A 20,797-nucleotide genomic window follows, 5' to 3' on the forward strand; every position below is an offset into this window, starting at 1 on the left:
GCAAACAGATGAAGCAATGGTAGGTGGCAGTCATACTGAAGAAAGATTCCCAGTATTAGAAGGCCCTTTTATTAATAAACTGAAGCAATGGTAGGTGGCAGTCATACTGAAGAAAGATTCAGCGACCCCAGATTCCCAGTATTAGAAGGCCCTTTTATCAATAAACTGAAGCCTCTTGATCCCCTCATGTCTCAGAGGAGTCTTATTTTAGTTCACCAACCACCTCTTTTACCATAATAAATTTTGAGTTTCTACAGTACACAAGATTTTTAGCTAGATATTAGGTGATAGGTTTAGTGCAGAAGATTTATGAGTGCAAGAGGTATGTGTACTGATGATTTTTTTTTTTTAAGGTAGTTGGTAACAGACATTTTAGAACTCCAGGCAGTGTAGCAAAGTGAAAATTTTTCTGTCTTAGTTCACCATTTTTTCACCTATTATCTTCATTATGATCCTTTTCCAACCCAAATGTTTGTTGAAATGGATTGTAGTATTCTCCTGTGTAAAATAAGTATTGTTAGATTTCTGGAATCTTGTCAAATCGCACCACAACTACTAAGGACCCAGTTCCTTTTCAGAATGAATAGACTTTTTCTTTGGAAAGTTATATCTTGTTGTTGCTTTGCTTTGTTTAGATTCTGGTCATCCATCTTGCAGAATTTTAAGTAGGGACTTGAGCCATGAGACCATAACACAAAAGTTAACTGGGCCTTATGACAGCAGGTAAACAGGGAGTCCAGGACAGATTTTCCTAATCCATTTTTGCCCTTTCTGTTACGTCAGCTGCCGCAGGAAGTCCACTCTCTCCCAGTTGTCACTTTGGCATTTTTCTTCCTTCCTTCCCTTTTCAACTCACTTCTACAGCTCCAGTTACCACCTGAGAGGTTTTTTTTTAGTAAATTTATTTATTTATTTGTTTATTTATGGCTGCGTTGGGTCTTCGTTGTGGTGTGCGGGCTTCTCATTGCGGTGGCTTCTCTTGTTGCAGAGCCCAGGCTCTAGGCGCATGAGCTTCATTAGTCGTGGCACGCAGGCTCAGTATTTGTGGCACACGGGCTTAGTTGCTCTGTGGCATGTGGGACTTCCCGGACCAGGGCTCCAACCCGTGTCCCCTGCATTGGCAGGTGGATTCTTAACCACTGTGCCACCAGGGAAGCCCCTGCGAGTTTTAATTAATAGTTTTACATGGGGAATTGCCTTTGGCCTATTGAGCTGCCATCATACCGACATCACTCTCCAAGATCTGAAAGTTAAATCTTATCCTTTTCCACAAATGTACTATGACACAAATAATAAATTATCTCAGAATTTGAGTGTCTGGTGTTCAAAATTCAAGTTTGTTATAGAATTAAACTGGTCAGGAGATGCATTTATTTTATTCTTAGTATATATTAAGCTTCATATAGATATTCTTAACTAGAATTGCACAATCCAATAGGCTATCTGTCACAAATCCAATGACAGTGTGTACTCAGAAACTACAGGCAATGAGGATTTAATCGCAGCACCCTAATGTCCTCTTATTACCTTGAAATCTTTTCAGTTGACCTTCTGTTATTTAATTCCATTACATACCAGTAATTGCATTTACTGAAGCCAGTGTTTCTCCTTATAGGAAATGCTGATCTTAGTAAATTTCAACTATAGGCAGGGAAATGTTCTTTAATAAATAATTGAGGACTTCCCTGGTGGTCCAGCAGTTAAGACTCCAAGCTCCCAATGCAGGGGGCCTGGGCTCGTTCCCTGGTCAGGGAACTAGATCCCGCATGCATGCTGCAACTAAGAGTCTACATGCCACAACTAAGATCCCACACATGGCAACAAAGGTCCTGCGTGCTGCAACTAAGACCCGGCGCAGCCAAATAAAATAAATAAATATTAAAATTAAAATAAAATTAAAAAATAAATAAATAATAAAATAAAATAAATAATTGAAAGACTTTTTCACAGTTCAGTGCTGGTCCTGTTACCTCTGATGTCTAGAGTATTTTATACATGGTAACTAAATTATGGAATCTGGAAAATCATCTCCTCAAGAAATCTCACAAGGTGTGCTACATAGTAGCTTATTGTAAATAGGTTAAAGAGACTGGCTTTATCTCAAGTGGCTTACTATGTTAAAGAAGAGTTTAATATATTCAGCTTCACTGTTGCAACACCAAATGAATTCTGACACCTCTGATGAGATGATTAAAGTTGGACATTTTTTTCTTTCGACAGCATTAACAAAGAGAGCATCATAGATGTGGAAGGTGTTGTGAGAAAAGTGAATCAGAAAATTGGAAGCTGTACGCAGCAAGATGTAGAGTTACATGTTCAAAAGGTAATTTTTTTCAAAATATAAAATTGTATACAGAAATAGATGAACTAGTTCTTATCACTAGTCACATCAAGTCTATATGTTCTTTTTTTTAAATTAATTTTTGGCTGCATTGGGTCTTTGTTGCTGTGCGCAGGCTTTCTCTAGTTGCGGTGAGCAGGGGCTATTCTTCGTTGTGGTACACGGGCTTCTCATTGCGGGGGCTTCTCTTGTTGTGGAACACGGGCTCTAGTCTAGGCGTGCAGGCTTCAGTAGTTGTGGCACGTGGGCTCAGTAGTTGTGGTTTGCGGGCTCTAGAGCGCAGGCTCAGTAGTTGTGGCACACGGGCTTAGTTGCTCCGTGGCATGTGGGATCTTCTGGGATCAGGGCTCGAACCTGTGTCCCCTGCATTGGCAGGAGGATTCTTAATCACTGTACCACCAGGGAAATCCCTATATGTTCTTAATAATTAGAGTTGATGTAAAATATTGAGATTTATAAATTGATTACTGACTCAGTTAGCTTTTGTTATATAACAAACCACCTCAATTCTTAACGACTTAAAACAACAAAAACATTTATTTGCTCATGATTCTGTGCAGTTTGGGAATGAGGGTCAGCCTATCTGGGATGGCTCATCTGCACCACATGACATTGCCTGGGGTCACTGATATTTCTGGGACATCTCCCCGTGGCCTCTCCTCATCCAGCAGGCTTGCCCAGGCTTGTTGACATGGTACATCTACCATAGTCACATACAGAAAAGTATAAAACACATCTAAAAAGCTTTGTTCACTATTATGAACCTATTTTGCTGTGAACTTTCTTTTAATGATGTACTTCTGAAGGTTGATTAGTTATACTATTAATCATTATATTTCCTTATAATCATTGTATTTCTAATATTTTATAGTATAAAGAAGTCAAGAGACAATACTATATTGGACTTACATTCCAGCAATAACTTTTTCGTACAAGATTTATCCCACATCATTTTCTTAGACATAGAAACTAAAAATGCTCACCATCATTGACCTTTAAAATCTTATAAGTGAACTCACATGTATTTAATACTATTGAAATAATCCTGCAATTTTGAACCTGCAGTCTCAGATCCAGGTCTAGTTTATATCTACAATATTCATCATTGAATTTCTCTTACAGAGTAGTCCTTTCCCACCCTTACTCCTGTGTGTGTGTGTGTGTGTGTGTGTTTAGGCACGCGCGTGAGCGAGCACACATATATGGGATAGAACAAACAGACAGATGCAGAAAGACAGATTCATCCATACACAGTAATTTGGGAGTAAGGTTGTATTTAATTGAAATTGACTGTCTTGGAACTCTTCAAGACTTAGAAAATCTTGTATTTTTTACTAACCTAACTTGCCAAATTACTTTGTTCTCTTTGTGTAAGTCTTATTTCAAACTAACCCCACCATGAAGTCTGCAACGTAATAAAGGCAAACTGACCTAAAGGTGTGCTGACCAAAAAAACAAACCCTATCTTCGAATAACATGTTTTTCAACACTTGAATAAATAAGATTTTAGTGAGTAGAGCAAGTAAATGTATTTTTTTTTTTTTAGATGTTAGGGGTAGGAGTTTATTAATTAATTAATTTATTTTTGCTGTGTTGGGTCTTCAATTCTGTGCAAGGGCTTTCTCTAGTTGTGGCAAGCGGGGGCCACTCTTCATCGCGGTGCGTGGGCCTCTCACTATCGCGGCCTCTCTTGTTGTGGAGCACAGGCTCCAGACGCAAAGGCTCAGTAGTTGTGGCTCACGGGCCTAGTTGCTCCGCGGCATGTGGGGTCTTCCCAGACCAGGGCTCGAACCCGTGTCCCCTGCATTAGCAGGCAGATTCTCAACCACTGCGCCACCAGGGAAGCCCAAGTAAATGTATTTTTAAAATATTCTAATTATCTAGTCTTTGGTTCAACCTTAATAAATGTTAAATATAAAGCCTAAAGAGCTTACCCACAAATTTTGCCTGAATAAAAATAATTATAAAGTATCTCACAAAGCATAAAATATTGTATACTAAATAGAATTTTATAATAAGCAGTGACTCTTTTATCATTTATTCAGCCAGCAGTTACTGAGTGTATACTTTGTGCCAAGCACTATGTGAAGTTCTGGGGATGAAAGCGCTCACGACCTAATGAAGGAGATGATGAATTTCCAGTAGTTAGAAAAATGAAAGAGGTAGCTGTCCAGTTCTCCAACTTTTCATTGGAGATCAAGTTTCTGTTAACTCATCAAAGGGAAGCATGACAACTTAGGTATAGGGGGTGGTGACAAATAATTCTGTTTTAATGCTATGAAGAGGACTGGAGTATCCTTCTGACACCTTTTCTTCACGTGTCTGAGCTGAATGCTAAATGTGATTTACCAGCTGGAAGAATATAATTTCCTTTCTGGAATTAACTAAATAAGGTCTCTTTCCCTCTTGTGCTTTAGCAGGTTTTCCAGGCATAGTTGGGAATAACTAATAGGGTAACATGTTTTTTTAAGAGTGGCTAAAAAAACCCAAGCTCATTCTTTATGACCTAACTGCTTTTTTTTTTTTTTTTTTTTTTTTTTTGGTTCGCGGGCCTCTCACTGTTGTGGCCTCTCCCGTTGCGGAGCACAGGCTCCGGACGCGGAGGCTCAGCGGCCATGGCTCACGGGCCCAGCCGCTTCGCGGCATGTGGGATCCTCCCGAACCGGGGCACGAACCTGTGTCCCCTGCATCGGCAGGCGGACTCTCAACCACTGCGCCACCAGGAAAGCCCCCTAACTGCTTTTTAGCACTAAAATGTACAGTTAGTGTGAGTTAGGGATTTTAACACCATAAAGGAACACTTTCTACAGCAGCTCCCAGCCAGGAGAGCAGCAGGAAATGAGCTATAACATACTTGATGAAAGAAAGCATTGAGGGATATTTAGAAAACGAATGAGTAAAGGAAAGAGAGGTACAGCAGAATTGAGCTGACTTTGGTCCTAGTGGTAGAAATGGCCAGATGCTGTTAACAATTATAATAACTTATTTGTTAATGGCTCTTTCAAACGAGCAAAGTGTTTTTTTATTCATTATTCCATTTGATTCTTACCGCAGACCTTATTTTACAGAAGACTGTTGAAGCGCTAGGTAAAGTGATTTGCCTAACAGCAGCTTTTATGTGACAAAGAGAGGCCTTAAGCCAGACCCCTCGACTCCAGTTATTACTTATTTAAGACATTGGTGTGCACCTTAGAGTTTACAAAGTATTTGTACCTATGTTATCTCATTTGACTATTCCAGCAACCCAGGGATGTACACAAGAAATATTATCCCCATTTTATAGGTGAAAAAACATGTACCATCTTTGATTTTAGCAAGTAGTTTCAGTTAAAGATGTATGCAAACATTGTTTCTCATGTTAAGTCAACTGTAGATTTTTTTTAAACACAAGATAACAGGTTTTGTGTGTTTTTTGATATTTTTGGTAATCTCTCACTTTCAGATTTATGTGATCAGTTCAGCTGAACCCCGCCTGCCCCTGCAGCTGGACGATGCCGTTCGTCCTGAGGTGGAAGGAGAAGAGGTGAAAATTATACTTTTGAAATAATGTGTTTCCTCTGTATGTTTAGTTTGCAAAACATTGAAAACTTGATGTGCTACTTTTGTAGGAAGGGTACCTATGAATTGATTTGAGCTTCATTTTTATTTAAACGTACTCTTACATTAACAATTCTCAAACTTTTTGGTCTCAGGATTCCTTTACATTCTTAAAAATAATTGACCCCACAAGCTTTTGTTTTTATAGGTATACCTATCAATATTTACAGTATTAGAAGTTAAAACAAAATTTTTAATATTTATGACATTATTAAAAATAATATAATTAGATTATGTGTTTGTGTATTCCTATATAAATAATAAAAACAGCAGTAACATTTTATGAAAAGTATTTTCAAAAACAAAAAATAATTTAGTGTCAAGAGTGACATTGTGTCACATATCTACATTGTTGGTAATATCTGGCTCAATACACAACAATTAGATTTTCATATCTGCCTCTACATTCATTCTGTTGTGATAGCACACATCATGAAGCCTTTGGAAAATTTCTCAGTATAGTCAGGAAAAAATGAGAGTGAAAAGGTATTATTATGAAAAATAAGTGTGACTTAACAGACTCCCTGAAAGTGTATGGGGTACCTTCACTGGTGCCCTGAACATACTATGTCAGCTTTTATCTGTTCCTTCACTCTTCAACTAGCAGGCAAAATCCAGGGATCAATGAAGGTGCCGGTTGTTAATTATTCTGATATCCCAATAATGAGTCAAGGGGTTTGGGGGCAGGAGGTGGAAAAAAAGCATTAACCTCAATTCATTCTCATTTCTCTTCTTTCCAGCTCTTCCTTTTAACAATAACTTCTCTCTGGCTCCACTTCTTGTATCTTGGATCTTTGATTTGGGGGTATAACATGAACACACGTGAACACACCTATTCTTACTTAAAAATTAACGTGGCTTCTGCAAGTGTTGTTTGTGTCCTTAAAAAAATTAGTAAAATCTGTTTTTTCATCTTTTTTTAGGAAGGAAGAGCTACTGTTAACCAAGATACAAGATTAGACAACAGAGTCATTGATCTTAGGGTATGCCTTATTTGTTTATTTAGTGACATGATTGTGCTGACATGAAGGTGGGCAAGGATACCATACCTGACTCAGGTTTATAGAAAAAATCGGCATTTGCCTGTATGTAATATGATAATACAAGAAGTAATTTACCTTTCTGACTGACCCTTCCCCTAAAAAGAATTGTAGGCAACAAGGAGAGTTGAGTAATAGTTCACAAGATACTGACTTGCTTCATGTTAAAATGACAAAGGAACATGAAGCTAATAAATGATCTTGCTTCCAGGTAGTACCTGTTTCAAACAAGGTAGTCAGCAAGTGAAAACATAACCATTAATATCACTACAAAATTGTGAAAGAAGTTATGTGTACATTTTAGAACGACCAGGTGGAGATTAGTAGTTAATGCCTCAACTCTTTGAATTTGATCTGAGCACAGAGTTAATAATAATAACAAAGAAGTAGTTGGCCCTGGAGGTTTATATAGTAATCTCATAGGTCTTCTGTTTCCCTTTCTGGTTTGGTAACAAGTGAAAGAGTTCAGTGGTTTCATCATTGTAGTAAAACCAGTATCATCTCTCTTTCTTAATGTTTGACCATATCATCTCCTTTACTTAAATAATCTACCTAAAACTTAAATGCTTTGTCACATTGAGTTCTTTCCAACCTTTCTGCCCTTATTGTACGCTCAATGTTTCACCTGATTATTTGCTTTTTGTCTGCTTTTACCTTTTCCATTTTAATTTATAGTATATAGAAAAGGCTAGCAATAATCAAGTCCTTTTGGTACTGCCTAGAAACCTCAGGTTTTTCATAATTTTGGCCACAGTACTTAGACATCCTACTGTATTTGCTATTTGCTCACACAAGTTATTGGTTGTGCCTCTAGAATTTGGCCTGAAGAGTATTTTTCTTTGACCCACATTTTTTTTAAAATTTAAATTCATTGCCATCATTGAAAAACGGAGGGTTTTCGCATTAAATCTAGATGGCTTTTCTCAAAAAGTTGGAGGTGAACCCATCAATACTGGACCCATGTAGCAAAATTAGCTAGTACTCTATATTGAGCATTCTGTTCTCTACCGTGCCCTGCACCACCCAGGAAGTACCATTCATTCATTCCATTTGTTATTTGTCTGGCCCTTGTAAGCATTCACCTTTTTAACCCCTACTTTGACTTTACATTTTGGGAAGCCTTCTATACATAAGTAGCTTGAAATCTTTTACACACCTTAGATTATGTCTAAACTACTATCTAATTTAACTCCAAACCAGTTTTTTTAATAGACTCTCAGTTTAGCAAAGTCAAGAGTTGGAGAGGTTGGAAATAAAGGGCAAAATTTGCATTCTCCTTCTATAATATGAAAAATTCCAAGATATATCCTTATATTGATTGTCATGTAACCTAACTTTTCTCTCATATAGTGAATTGTTTTCTCTCTGAACTTTCCAGGCAGGTGACCTGATTAGAAAATGCTCCATCTCAGTTAATGTGTCAAATTGATTTAATTAGGTTTTTTTATTGTCTTATAGACATCAACTAGTCAGGCAGTCTTCCGTTTCCAGTCTGGCATCTGCCATCTTTTCCGAGAAACTTTAATTAACAAGGGTTTTGTGGAGATCCAAACTCCTAAAATCATCTCAGGTATGCTTTAAGATATTTCTCTTAGTTTTTTAAAATAAATTGCTTTCCCCCAAGTTGATTCATATTAGGTTTTGGTTTTGGTTTTTTAATTTGAGACTCCCAAGTGTCCCTTGAGGTTTATCGCCATGAGACTATTTTGAAGACTATGCTATATAGCAGCAATCACACATCACTAACACCAGTAATACTAAATCCCCTTATTTCAGGAGTCATTATGTGATAATGATTATAAAATGAGGCAATAACACATGAAGCAGTATTTTTATTAATGTAAGGTACACCAGAAACTACTTCCCTTATGTAGGTTTCTTTCTAATTGGTATTGCAGTTGTTTTTTGTATAAACTACATTGTAAAATTACTAAATACTACAGATGGGAAAATCTCATTAATTCTCATTCTTACATGAGAAACTTATATTAATCATTCTTAATCATTTAACCTTTTTAGAGTTACTTAAATAACAAGAAAAAGTATGTTATAATTTAATTATAAATTAAAAATTGAACATTGCATTATTGATAATTAGAAAATTATTAAGAATATCATATCTTTTTTTGTTTAAAAAAATTTTTTTACAACTCCAGATTAGCTTTAATAGATTTGAAATTGATGCAGAAAGAGAGCATATATATCCAAAGAAGTAAAATGGAGATATAGCCAAAGAAGTAAGTCTGTCCTAAATATAAACTGTTTAGAATCAGGTATAAGACATATATAGATTATGGTTTCTCTGCAATTCTTGATTTTCCAGTTTTTTTGTTTTGTTTTGTTTTAGTGAAGTACTTGAATCAGAAGTATAAACTTTTTACTGGAAGTTTGCGTTGATAAGCTTATGGTTAATTATAACGTGTTTGCATTTCAGCTGCCAGTGAAGGAGGAGCCAATGTATTTACTGTGTCATATTTTAAAAATAATGCATACCTGGCTCAGTCTCCACAGCTGTACAAGCAAATGTGTATTTGTGCTGATTTTGAGAAGGTTTTCTGTATTGGACCAGGTAAGGTTTTTGGCAGTTACGGTTTTCTCAAAATTCATTAATTGTACCATAGTAATGGTTTTAGAAACACATTTTACATAAAAACATTTTGAAAGCTTAAATCCTTTTATATGCTGACTACATAAACACTAGACTTTGAGGTAAAAATGACAAGGTACTTAGGTAGACATTCTAAATAATATATTTTGTTGTCCTTGATAGCTCCTTTACTACTGTTGTAAGTTTACAAATGTGCCACTGTTTATTTCACTACCAATTTTATTGCAAAGCTGTTCTGTTTTACTATTACTGTTTATACTGTTCTTAGTATTGATAATATGCTAAAGTCCATTAGAAATTACTACAAATGTCTGATATTTAATAGATTATATTAACATGTTTTTTAAGATATAGTTGTTACAAGTCAAACATGGACACATAATCATGTGGCAGATTCTTTTTTTTAATTAATTAATTTATTTATTGGCTGCATTGGGTCTTTGTTGCTACGTGCGGGCTTTCTCTAGTTGCGGCAAAGGGGGGCTACTCTTCATTGAAGTGCGTGGGCTTCTCATTGCGGTGGCTTCTTTTGTTGTAGAGCACAGGCTGTAGGTGTGTGGGCTTCAGTAGTTGTGGCTCGCGGGCTCTAGAACGCAGGCTCAGTAGTTGTGGCACATGGGCTTAGTTGCTCCGCGGCATGTGGGACTTTCCCAGACTAGGGCTTGAACTCGTGTCCCCTGTATTGGCAGGCAGATTCTTAACCACTGTGCCACCAGGGAAGTCCGGCAAACTCTTTTATGAAGCTAATTATAAGCAAAAACTAGCTTTACCTCATTCTTTAAAACTTACCAAATTACTTTATATATGTAAGTTTTTTGATAGCTTAATAAAAATTAAATACCTGCTAATAGAGAAACTGAGATCATTAAGTTTCTTAATTTTCTGAATTCATTAAACAATTATATGTTGAACACCTGCTGCATATACAGCCTTGCTCTAGGTTCCATGTACATAAGAGAAGAATCAACCAGCACTTCTCAAATGTTAATGTGCACATGAATCACCTGGGGACCTTGTTAAAATGCAGATTCTTACCAGTAGGTCTGTGGTGAGGCTTGAGATTCTGCATTTCTCACAAGCTTCCAGGTACTGCTGATGCTGATGATTTGCAGACAGACCATGCTTTGAGTGACAAGGGAATAAACATTGTCCCTGCTTCCAAGACAGAATGAGACATGCATGCATAGAGCACTCACAGGGAGTAATCAAGTGATTTTCACAGCAAAAAATCAGATTGTGCTGTACAATCAGCAGATTGGCGTTAATTATATAGTGTAGATAGTGTAAAAAAAGGGAGAAGATGGAATTTGCTAGAGTCACCGTAAAAGAGAATTCATACTGAAGTAGGTTCTAAGGACTGAGTGGGAGATATAGACAATGGAGATGACATTCTAGTCAGAGGAAGCAGGATGAGTAAAGTGCATGGGAGAAAATAAAAATAAGACTAGTTAATATTAAGAAATGGGAAATACAGGGTAGGACTAAATTATGAAAGCATAAAGGTTTTAGACATTTTGTCATTTTATGTCTTATTACAGTAGTCATTTGGGAACCATTTGTTAAGTTACTGAGGAAGGATGTGTTATAGGAATATCAGTCTTGCAGTGGTATGAAAAATGGAGCAGAGCTAGAGTCAGGAAGACTGGAAAGGAGGAAAGTGCAGTGAGGATAATAAGAACTGGACTGAGGTAATGGCTAGAGTGTGTATAATGTTACTTCATTTGCACAGATTTCATTTAGCTTGAGTCCAGTTTTAATAACATTGAGAACTCACTATATTGAATCTATTTTAATTATTGAGAAGGCACTTCAGGACCTTGCATTCCCTTGGGATTTTCACTAGCCTCATTTATTAATTTACATTTGTTACAGCTTTTACGTGACTGTAGGAATTTGTAATGATCTTGCCGTCCATGAGAATGCTGAAACAGATGTCTTATCAAAGATTTTTCCAACCCTATAATGATAATGAAAATAGTGCCATTGGAGTACTAGTAAATAGGATTTGATATTTGAATCCCAATTTCTCCAGAATTTTAAACAACATGTACTATGCATTTCTTTTATTAATGTTACAGTATTCAGAGCTGAAGACTCTAATACCCACAGACATCTAACTGAATTTGTTGGCTTGGATATTGAAATGGCTTTTAATTACCATTACCATGAAGTTGTGGAAGAAATTGCTGACACTTTAGTACAAATATTCAAAGGACTTCAAGAAAGGTAAAAAATATATATTTTATAACCTTAGATGGGTATAATTTTCAAATTAGTTTAAGTTCTTCAAAATAAAGCAATTCTGAAATATGTAAACTAAGTTTTTATTGGGAACAGGAAAAAAAAGACTTGCCAGTTGGTTGATCAGTTAATTAGTGGCAAAATCCACACTCGAAATAGTAACTTCTGAATCCTAGCCAATTGGGACTACAGCTAGTTAACCTAATCTTCGTGGAGAAGTTTACCAGATCGTGAATTGCCTAACTATATTTGTTTTTTCCTCTATATTGACATCCTGAATTTCTCAGAAATAGAGCATATGTTACTTTTATAGCAGTTTATTATTTGGGAGGTAGTGTGGGGTTCAGAGCTTGGATTCAGCTAGATCCAGGTTGTGGGATCAAATCCCAACTCTGCTATTATCTGTGTGGGCATTGTGCAAGTTAACTCTGTGCCTCAGTTTCCTCTGCTGTTTTAAGTGACGATAATATTACTACTTAACTCAGAGGCCAAGAGTCCCTTTAGTCTTTCAGTTTCTGATCTTTACTGAATCTGTGTAAATTAAGCCTGTGTCAGGAATGTTAATTCTTAGATGAATTAATATTTACAATGAGTGCTCAGTAGAGATTAGAAACTAGTATACTGAAGGGACTTTCAGCTTATTTGGGCCTGGTGAATTGACACATTTATAGAAAATTATTACGCATGTTCTGGGTGTTCAGAAAATTGAATTGTGTAAAACGTTCACTTCAGGTACACCCTCTAAACTGGCAGAATAGTTTCTCGCTCAAAAGGACATTGAAAGTTGTTTACTTGTGATGTTTACAATAGAGAAAATAAGAAAAGAAGATGGAAAGCAAGTTAACTGGGATCAAGAGAGTCTTTTCTTTTTTTTTTCTTTTTGCCATACTTGTGACAGTACTGCCAGTATTAAGTTGGATATAACAGATTTATCTAGCACTTTGATAGCTGACAAAGGACTATATTTGAAATTTCTATTTGAAGGCCATTGATTTAACTATTAGTTGATGTATTTGGATATGCTTCATTAATACTTAAAGAGTTCAAAAATATTTTGAAACTTTTTTACACCATTGCAAGTCTAATGAGTAATTTCAAGAACATAGAAATTAATCATTGATCTTATAAAAATACTGTAGCATAGCACCAGTATTTTCCAGGCATTCTATTCATTGCGTTGTACCTTTGATGAATAGTTAATTGTAGACAGCCTTTTTTTTTCCCTAATGACATTTATTGTTTTCTTCCTGATTTTATTAATACAAGCAATACATATTTATTGCAGACAGCTAGAAATAAAGGCATAAAGTAAAGATTAACAGTCACCCATAATCCCACCCCCCAGAGATAACCATCATTAACATTTTGATGCATTTTTAAAAATTGAGGTGTAATTGACCTACATCACTGTGTTAGTTCCAGTGCACAACACAGTGATTCCATATTTCTGTACATTACAAAATGATCACCATGATATGTCTAGTTACTATCTGTCACCATACAAAGCTTTTACAATATAATTGACTATATTCCTCATGCTGTAGATTTTATCCCCATGACTTTTTTTTGGGAACTGGAAGTTTATTCTTCTTAATCCCCCTTACCTATTCCAGTCATCCCCCAAACCCCCTTCTTCCACTGTGGTCTGCTAGTTCTCTGTGGTGTCTGTTTCTGTTTTGTTATGTTTCTTAATTTCTTTTGTTTTTTAGATTCCCCTTATAAATGAAATCATATGGTATTTGTCTTTGTCTGACTTACTTCGTTTAGCATAATACCCTCTAGATTCATCCACGTTGTCACAGATGACAAGATTTCATTCCTTTTATGGCTAAGTAATATCCCACTGTGTATATATACACTACATCTTCTTTATTCATCTGTCAGTGGACACTTAGGTTGCTTCCATATCTTGGCTATTGTAATCATAATGCTGGAGTAAACATAGGGGTGTATATATATTTTTGAATTGGTGTTTTTATTTCTTCAGAAAAATATCCAGAATTGGAACTGCTGGATCGTACCTATTTCTGATTTTTTGAGTAACCTCTGTACTGTTCTCTATAATGGCTGTATCAATTTACATTCCTACCAACAGTACACAAGGGTTCCCTTTCCTCGACATTCTCACCAAAACTTATTATTTGTTGTCTTTTTGATAATAGTCATTCTGACAGGTGTGAGGTGATATCTCGTTGCGGTTTCGATTTGTATTTCCCTGATGATTAGCAACATTGAGCATCTTTCCATGTGTCTGTTGCCCATCTGTGTGTCTTCTTTGGAAAAATGTCTACTCAGATACTCTGCCCATGTTTAAATTGGGTTTTTTGGTTTTTTGATGTTGAGTTGTATGAGTAATTTGTATATTTTGGATATCAACCCCTTATCAGATATATCATTTGCAAATATCTTCTCCCATTCAGTGGGCAGCATTTCCATTTTGTTAATAGTTTCCTTCACTGTGCAAAAGCTTTTTAGTTTTATGTAGTCCCATTTGTTTATTTTTGCTTTTGTTTCCCTTGCCTGAGGAGACAGATCCAAAAAAATATTGCTAAGGCCAATGTCATTGAACGTACTGCCTATGTTTTCTTCTAGGACTTTTATGGCTTCAGGTCTTACATTTAGGTCTTCAATGCATTTTGAGTTTATTTTTGTATATGGTGTGAGAAAGTCCAGTTTAATTCTTTGACAAGTAGGTATCCAGTTTTCCCACCACAATTTATTGAAGAGGCTGTCTTTTCCCCATTGTATATGCTTGCCTCCTTTGTTGTAGATTAATTGACCATATAAGTGTGGGTTAATTTCTGAGCTCTCTGTTGTCTTCCATTGGTCTGTCTGTTTTTGTACCAGTACCATACTGTTTTGATGATGGTAGCTTTGTAGTATAGTTTGAGTCAGGAAGCATGATACCTCCAGCTTTGTTCTTCATTCAAGGTTGTTTTGGCTGTTCAGGTCTTTTCAGTTTCCATGCAACTTTTAGAGTTATTTGTTCTAGTTCTGTGGAAAAAATGCCACTTTTATTTTGCTAGGGATTGCATTGAATCTGTAGATTGCCTAGAGTAGTATGGTCATTTTAACAATATCAATTCCTCCAATCCATGAACATGGTATATATTTCCATTTGTTTGTATCATCTTCACTTTCTCTCATCAGCGTCTTATAATGTTCTGAGTACAGGTCTTTTACCTCCTTGGTTAGATTTATTCCTAGATATTTTAATCTTTGTAATGCAATTGTAAATGGGATTGTTTTCTTAATTCCTCTTTCTGATAGTTAAATATTATTGTATAGAAACACAACAGATTTCTGTATATTAATTTTGTACCCTGCAACTTTACTGAATTCATTGGTGAGTTCTAATAGTTTTCTGGAGGCGTCTTTAGGATTTTCTATGTATAGTATCATGTCATCTGAACCGGTGGCAGTTTTACTTCTGTCTTTCCAATTTGGATTCCTTTTATACCTTTTTCTTGTCTGATTGCTGTGGCTAGGACTTCCAATTCTGTGTTGAATTAAAGTGGCGAGAGTGGGCACCTTTATCTTGTTCCTGATCTTGGAGAAAATACTTTTAGCTTTTCACCATTGAATATGATATTAGCTTTGGGCTTGTCATTATGGCCTTATGTTGAGGTATGTTCCCTCTGTACACACTTTGTTGAGAGTTTTTATCATAAATGGATATTGAATTTTGTCAGAAGGTTTTCTGTATCTGTTGAGATGATAATATGATTTTTATTCCTCAATTTGTTGGTGTGGTGTATCACATTGATTGATTTGTGGATGTTGAACCATCTTTGCATTCCTGGGATAAATCCCACTTGATCGTGATGTATGATCCTTTTCATGTATTGTTGGCTTCAGTTTGCTAGTTTTTAAGGATTTTTGCATCTATGTTTATCAGGGATATGGGCGTATGATTTTCTTTTTTTGTCTGGTTTTGGTGTCAGTGTGATGCTTGTCTTATATAATGAGTTCGGAAGTGTTTCTTCCTCTGGAATTTTTTATGAATAGGTTGAGAAATATATGTGTTAATTCTTCTTTAAATGTTTGATAGAATTCACCTGTGAAGCCATCTGGTCTTGGACTTTTGTTTGTTGGGAGTTTTTTTTATTACTGATTCAATATCATCATAGTCAGTTGGTCCATTCATGTTTTATGTTTCTTCCTGATTCAGTCTTGGGAGATTTTATAGGAGATTTTATAGGATCTCTAGGAGTTTGTCCATTTCTTCTAGGTTGTTCATTTTATTGGCATATAGCTATTCATAGTAATCTCTTACGATCCTTTGTATTTCTGTGGTGTCGATTGTAACTTCTTTTTCATTTCTGATGATATTGATTTGGGTTCTCTTTTTTTCTTGATGAGTCTGGCTAAAGTTTTAGCAATTTTATCTTTTCAAAGAACCGTCTCTTAATTTCATTGATCTTTCCTTTTTTTTTTAAGTCTCTAATTCATTTGTTTTTCACTCTGATCATTATTACTTTTTTCCATATAGTAACCTTGGGTTTTGCTTGTTTCTAATTTCTTCATGTGTAAGTTTAGCTTGTTTGAGATTTTTCTTATTTCCTGAGGTAGGCTTGTATCGCTATAAACTTCCCTCTTAGAACTACTTTGGCTGCATTCTGTAGATTTTGGATTGATGTGTTTTCATTTTCATTTGTCTCCAGGTATTTCTTTATTTCCTCCTTCATATCTTCTGTAACCCATTGGTTGTTGAGAACCATATTGTTTAGCCTCTATGTATTAGTGGGTTTTGCAGGTTTTTTTCTTGTAGTTGATTTCTAGTCTCATTGCATGTGATCGGAAAAAATGCTTGATAGGAATTTAATCTTAAATTTACTGAGACTTGTTTTGTGGCCTACCATGTGATCTATCCTGGAGAATGTTCCATGTGTACTTGAAAATAATGTGCATTCTGCTACTTTTGGATGGAATGTTCTATATATATATACATCTGTTATCAAGTCCATTTGGTCTAATGTGTCATTTTAAAGCCAGTGTTTCCTTACTGATTTTCTGTCTGGGTGATCTGTCTAGTGATGTAAGTGGGGTGTTAAAGTCCCCTACTGTTTTGTGTTATTGTCAATTTCTCCCTCATGTTTGTTAATACTTGCTTTATGTATTTAGGTGCTCCTATGTTGGATGCATATATATTTATAATTGTTAGATCTTCTTGTTGGATTGATCCCTTTATCATTATGTAATATTCTTCTCATTTCCATTTGCATGGAATACTTTTTTCCATCCCCTCACTTTCAGTCTGAGTGTATCTTTAGATGTGAAGTGAGTCTTGGAAGCAGCATATTTGTGGGTCTTGTTTTTTTATCCACTCAGCCACTCTGTGTCTTTCGATTGGAGCATTTAGTCCATTTACATTCAAAGTAATTATTGATAGGTATGTTCTTACTGCCTTTTTGTGACTTGCTTTCGGGTTGTTTTTGTATTTCTATTTTGTTCTTTCTTCTTTTTGCTTTCTTCTTCCCTGTGATTTGATGACTATCTTTAGTGTTAATATGAATTCCTTTCTCTTTTGTGTGTGTGTATCTGTTATGGATTTTTGGCTTATGGTTACCATGAGGTTTATATATAGCAACCTGTGTACATACATTATTATTTTAAGTTGATGATCTCTCAAGTTCAAATGCATTTCAACAACCCTGTGTTTTTACTCTCCTCCCCCACATTTAATGTTTTTGACATATTTTATGTCTTTTTATTTTGTGTATTTCTTAACTACTTATTGTGGATATAGATGATTTTACTACTTTTGTCTTTTAACCTTCCTGCTAGCCTTATATGTGGTTGATCTACTACCTCTACCATATATTTGCCTTTACCAATGAGAATTTTTCTTTGTAATTTTCCTATTTCTAGTTGTGGCCTTTTGATTGTTTGTTTTTGGCTGCTCTGCGCAGCTTGCAGTACCTTACTTCCGTGACCAGGGATTGAACCCGGGCCCCCACAGTGGAAGTGTGGAGTCTTAACCATTGGACCGCCAGAGAATTCCCTAGTTGTGGCCTTTCTTTCCCCATTTGAGAAGTCCCTTTAACATTTCTTACAAAGCCAGTTTCGTGGTGCTGAACTCTTAGCTTTTGCTTGTCTGTAAAACACTTTATCTTTCCTTTAAATTTGAATGATAGCCTCCCTTGCCAGATAGAGTATTCTTGATTGTAGGTTTATTAACTTCAATTACTTTAAATATATGGTTCCATTCCCTTCTGGCCTACAAAGTTTCTGCTGAAAAGTCAGCTGACAGTTTTATAGGAGTGCCTTTGTATGTATCTAGTTACTTTTCCCTTGATGCTTTTAATATTCTCTATCTTTAATTTTTGCCTAATTACACTGTGACTTGGTGTGGACCTCTTTGGGTTGATCTTATTTGGGACTCTCTGTACTTCGTGGACCTGGATATCTGTTTCCTTTCCAAGGTTACGGAAGTTTTCTGCTATTGTGTCTTCAAATGCATTCTCTGCCACTTTTTTCTCCTTCTGGGACCCCTATAATGTGAATGTTAGTCTGCTTGATGTTGTCCCAGAGGTCACTTAAACTGTCCTCATTTTTTTTTAATTCTTTCTTTTTTTCTGTTCAACTTGAGTGGTTTAGACTACTTTGTCTTCCAGTTCACTAAATTGTTCCTCTGTATCAACTAATCTACTGTTGATTCCTTCTAGTGTATTTATTTGTTACTATATTCTTCATCTCTGTTTGGTTCTTCTTTATATTTAATAACTGTTAAACTTCTCATTGTGTTTATCCATTCTTCTCTCAAGTGAATTGAGCATCTTTATGACCATTACCTTGATTTTTTTTTTTTTTTTTTGTCACGCTGCATGGCTTATGAGATCTTAGCTCCCCAACCAGGGATTGAACCCAGGCCCCCGCAGTCAAAGCACCAAGTCCTAACCATTGGACCACCACCAGGGAATTCCCTACCTTGAACTCTTTATTGGGTAAATTGCTTATCTCCACTTCACTTAGCTCTTCTTCTGGGGTTTTATCTTGTTCCTTTGTTTTGAAAATATTCCAGTGTCACCTTATTTTGCCTGATTCTCTGTTTTTATTTCTATGTATTAGGTAGGTCGATTATGTTTCCTGATCTTGGAGAAGTGGCCCTATGTAGGAGACATCGTATAGGGCCCAGCAACACACTCACCCCTGTTCACCAGAGCGATATGCTCTAGGGGGTGCCTGCGGTATGAGCTGTGTAGGCCCTTCTGTTATGGCAGGGCTGACTTCTGTGGGCATGCTGGTAGGCTTGGCTGGCCCCCAGCCCAGTTGGTTGCCAAGCGCTACCTAGTGCAGAGCCTGCTGGTTACTGGTGGGCAGCACAGGTCCCAGGACTGGTGCTGGCCCACTATTTGGCAGGGCCCAATCCTGGGCCCTCTTGTGGGCAGGGCCAGATCCTAGGGTGGCTGGGGGCTTGGGAGGAAAGGGGTCTACAGCTACTACTGGCCTGCTGGTAGATGGGGCTTTATCCTTGTGTGGTTGGCTGCTTGGCCTGGGGCTTCCCAGGACTAGTGCTGACTGGCTGGTGGCCGGGCCTGGTCCATGCGCTAACAGGCTAGAGGGAGGATTCCAAAATGGCGCTTGCCAGCACCAGTGTCCTCACGATAGAATGAGCTCCCAAAAAAGGCTGCTGCTAACATCTGTGTCCCCAGGGTGAGTCCCAGTTGCCTTCTGCTTGTTTAGGAGGCTCTCCAAGATCAGCAAGTGGGTCTGACCCTGTCTCCTTTCATATTACCACTTCTGCCCCAGGTCTCAGAGCATGTGAGATTTTACATGCACCCTTTAAGTGGATTTTCTGTTTCCCATGGGGGCTTCAGTTCTCCCAAATGCAAGCCTTCAAAGCCAGACATTCTAGCGGGCTTGTCTTCCTGGTGCAGGATCCCCAGCCTGGGGAGCCCGATATAGGACTCAGACCTCTCACTCCTTGGGGGGAATTTCTGCAGTTGTGATTATCCTCCTATTTGTTGGTTGCCTACATTGGGAGTATGGTTGTGGACTATGCCACATCTCTGCCCTTCCTACCCATCTCTTTGTGGTTCCTTCTTTATATCTTTGGTTGTAGAAGATCTCTTCTGCTAGTCTTCTGGTTGTTCTCATCAATAGTCACTCTGTAAATAGTTATTTTGGTGTGCCCATGGGAGGAGGTGAATTCAAGGTCTTCCTACTCTACGATCTTGGCCAGTCCTCCCAGCCTTTTCTTTTAACCTTTGTTCTCTGAAACATTTCAATAGAGTTTATTTTAAGCAACTTTTCATTCAGATAGTCAACAGAACAACAGATGTTTCCCTATAAAACAAAACATCTTTTGAAACTATAATGAAGGAATAGAGCTTTTCTCATTTTCTTTTTACATTTATAATTCAAGGAGGTTTGTGAAACTCATTTATTTTAGGTATTGACATCTTCGCTACTTAATATTGGAATATGAAATTTCCACTTTGGTTTTTGTAACAACAGACCAAGCATGAATTGGGCCCTTGGGATTAAAATCAAATCTCTACTTACAAATTAGAGATTCAGACACCATTATCACTGGGCTTTCTCAGTAGACTTAACATGGCAACTTGGAAATAAAAGTCTTCTTTCTGTCTTCTATATAGCATTTAGGAATTTTAAGTTTCTATGTCAGTTGTAAACTGGGTTATCTGGCTTTTGTCCTATCCCTCTCCTGTTTATCATTAGTACTTATCTCTCACAGAAGAATATACAAATGTATTTTAACACATCATTGACTCGGATTTTTGCAGAAACGAACGCCTGTGGCCAGCGATTTGTTATGTAAGTGAATATTGAAACACCCACGTTTGAGTAAATATCAACTTTTTTTGCACTTAATGTATTTTTTTAATAAATTTATTTATTTATTTGTTTATTTTTGGCTGAGTTGGATCTTTGTTGCTGCACGCGGGCTTCCTCTAGTTGCAGCAAGCAGGGGCTACTCCTCGTTGTGGTGCACAGGCTTCTCAC

At 36.8% G+C, this 20,797-nt stretch overlaps 1 protein-coding gene across 2 annotated transcripts in view; it reads left to right on the top strand.

Moving 5' to 3' along the window:
* DARS1 (aspartyl-tRNA synthetase 1) overlaps positions 1-20,797 on the top strand; it is a 67,411-nt gene that overhangs the window by 35,375 nt on the left and 11,239 nt on the right. For both annotated transcript variants that reach the window (XM_027132090.1, XM_027132079.1), the window contains exons 5-10: positions 2,221-2,323; positions 5,784-5,864; positions 6,862-6,921; positions 8,437-8,548; positions 9,413-9,547; positions 11,665-11,812. In XM_027132090.1, the coding sequence (XP_026987891.1) occupies positions 2,221-2,323; positions 5,784-5,864; positions 6,862-6,921; positions 8,437-8,548; positions 9,413-9,547; positions 11,665-11,812 (639 nt within the window). The remainder of the gene's footprint in view (positions 1-2,220; positions 2,324-5,783; positions 5,865-6,861; positions 6,922-8,436; positions 8,549-9,412; positions 9,548-11,664; positions 11,813-20,797) is intronic.

This window comes from Aethalodelphis obliquidens, unplaced genomic scaffold, assembly GCF_003676395.1.
Source record: "Aethalodelphis obliquidens isolate GAN/ISIS:26980383/991018 unplaced genomic scaffold, ASM367639v1 scaffold2, whole genome shotgun sequence".
Taxonomy (NCBI): Eukaryota; Metazoa; Chordata; class Mammalia; order Artiodactyla; family Delphinidae; genus Aethalodelphis; species Aethalodelphis obliquidens.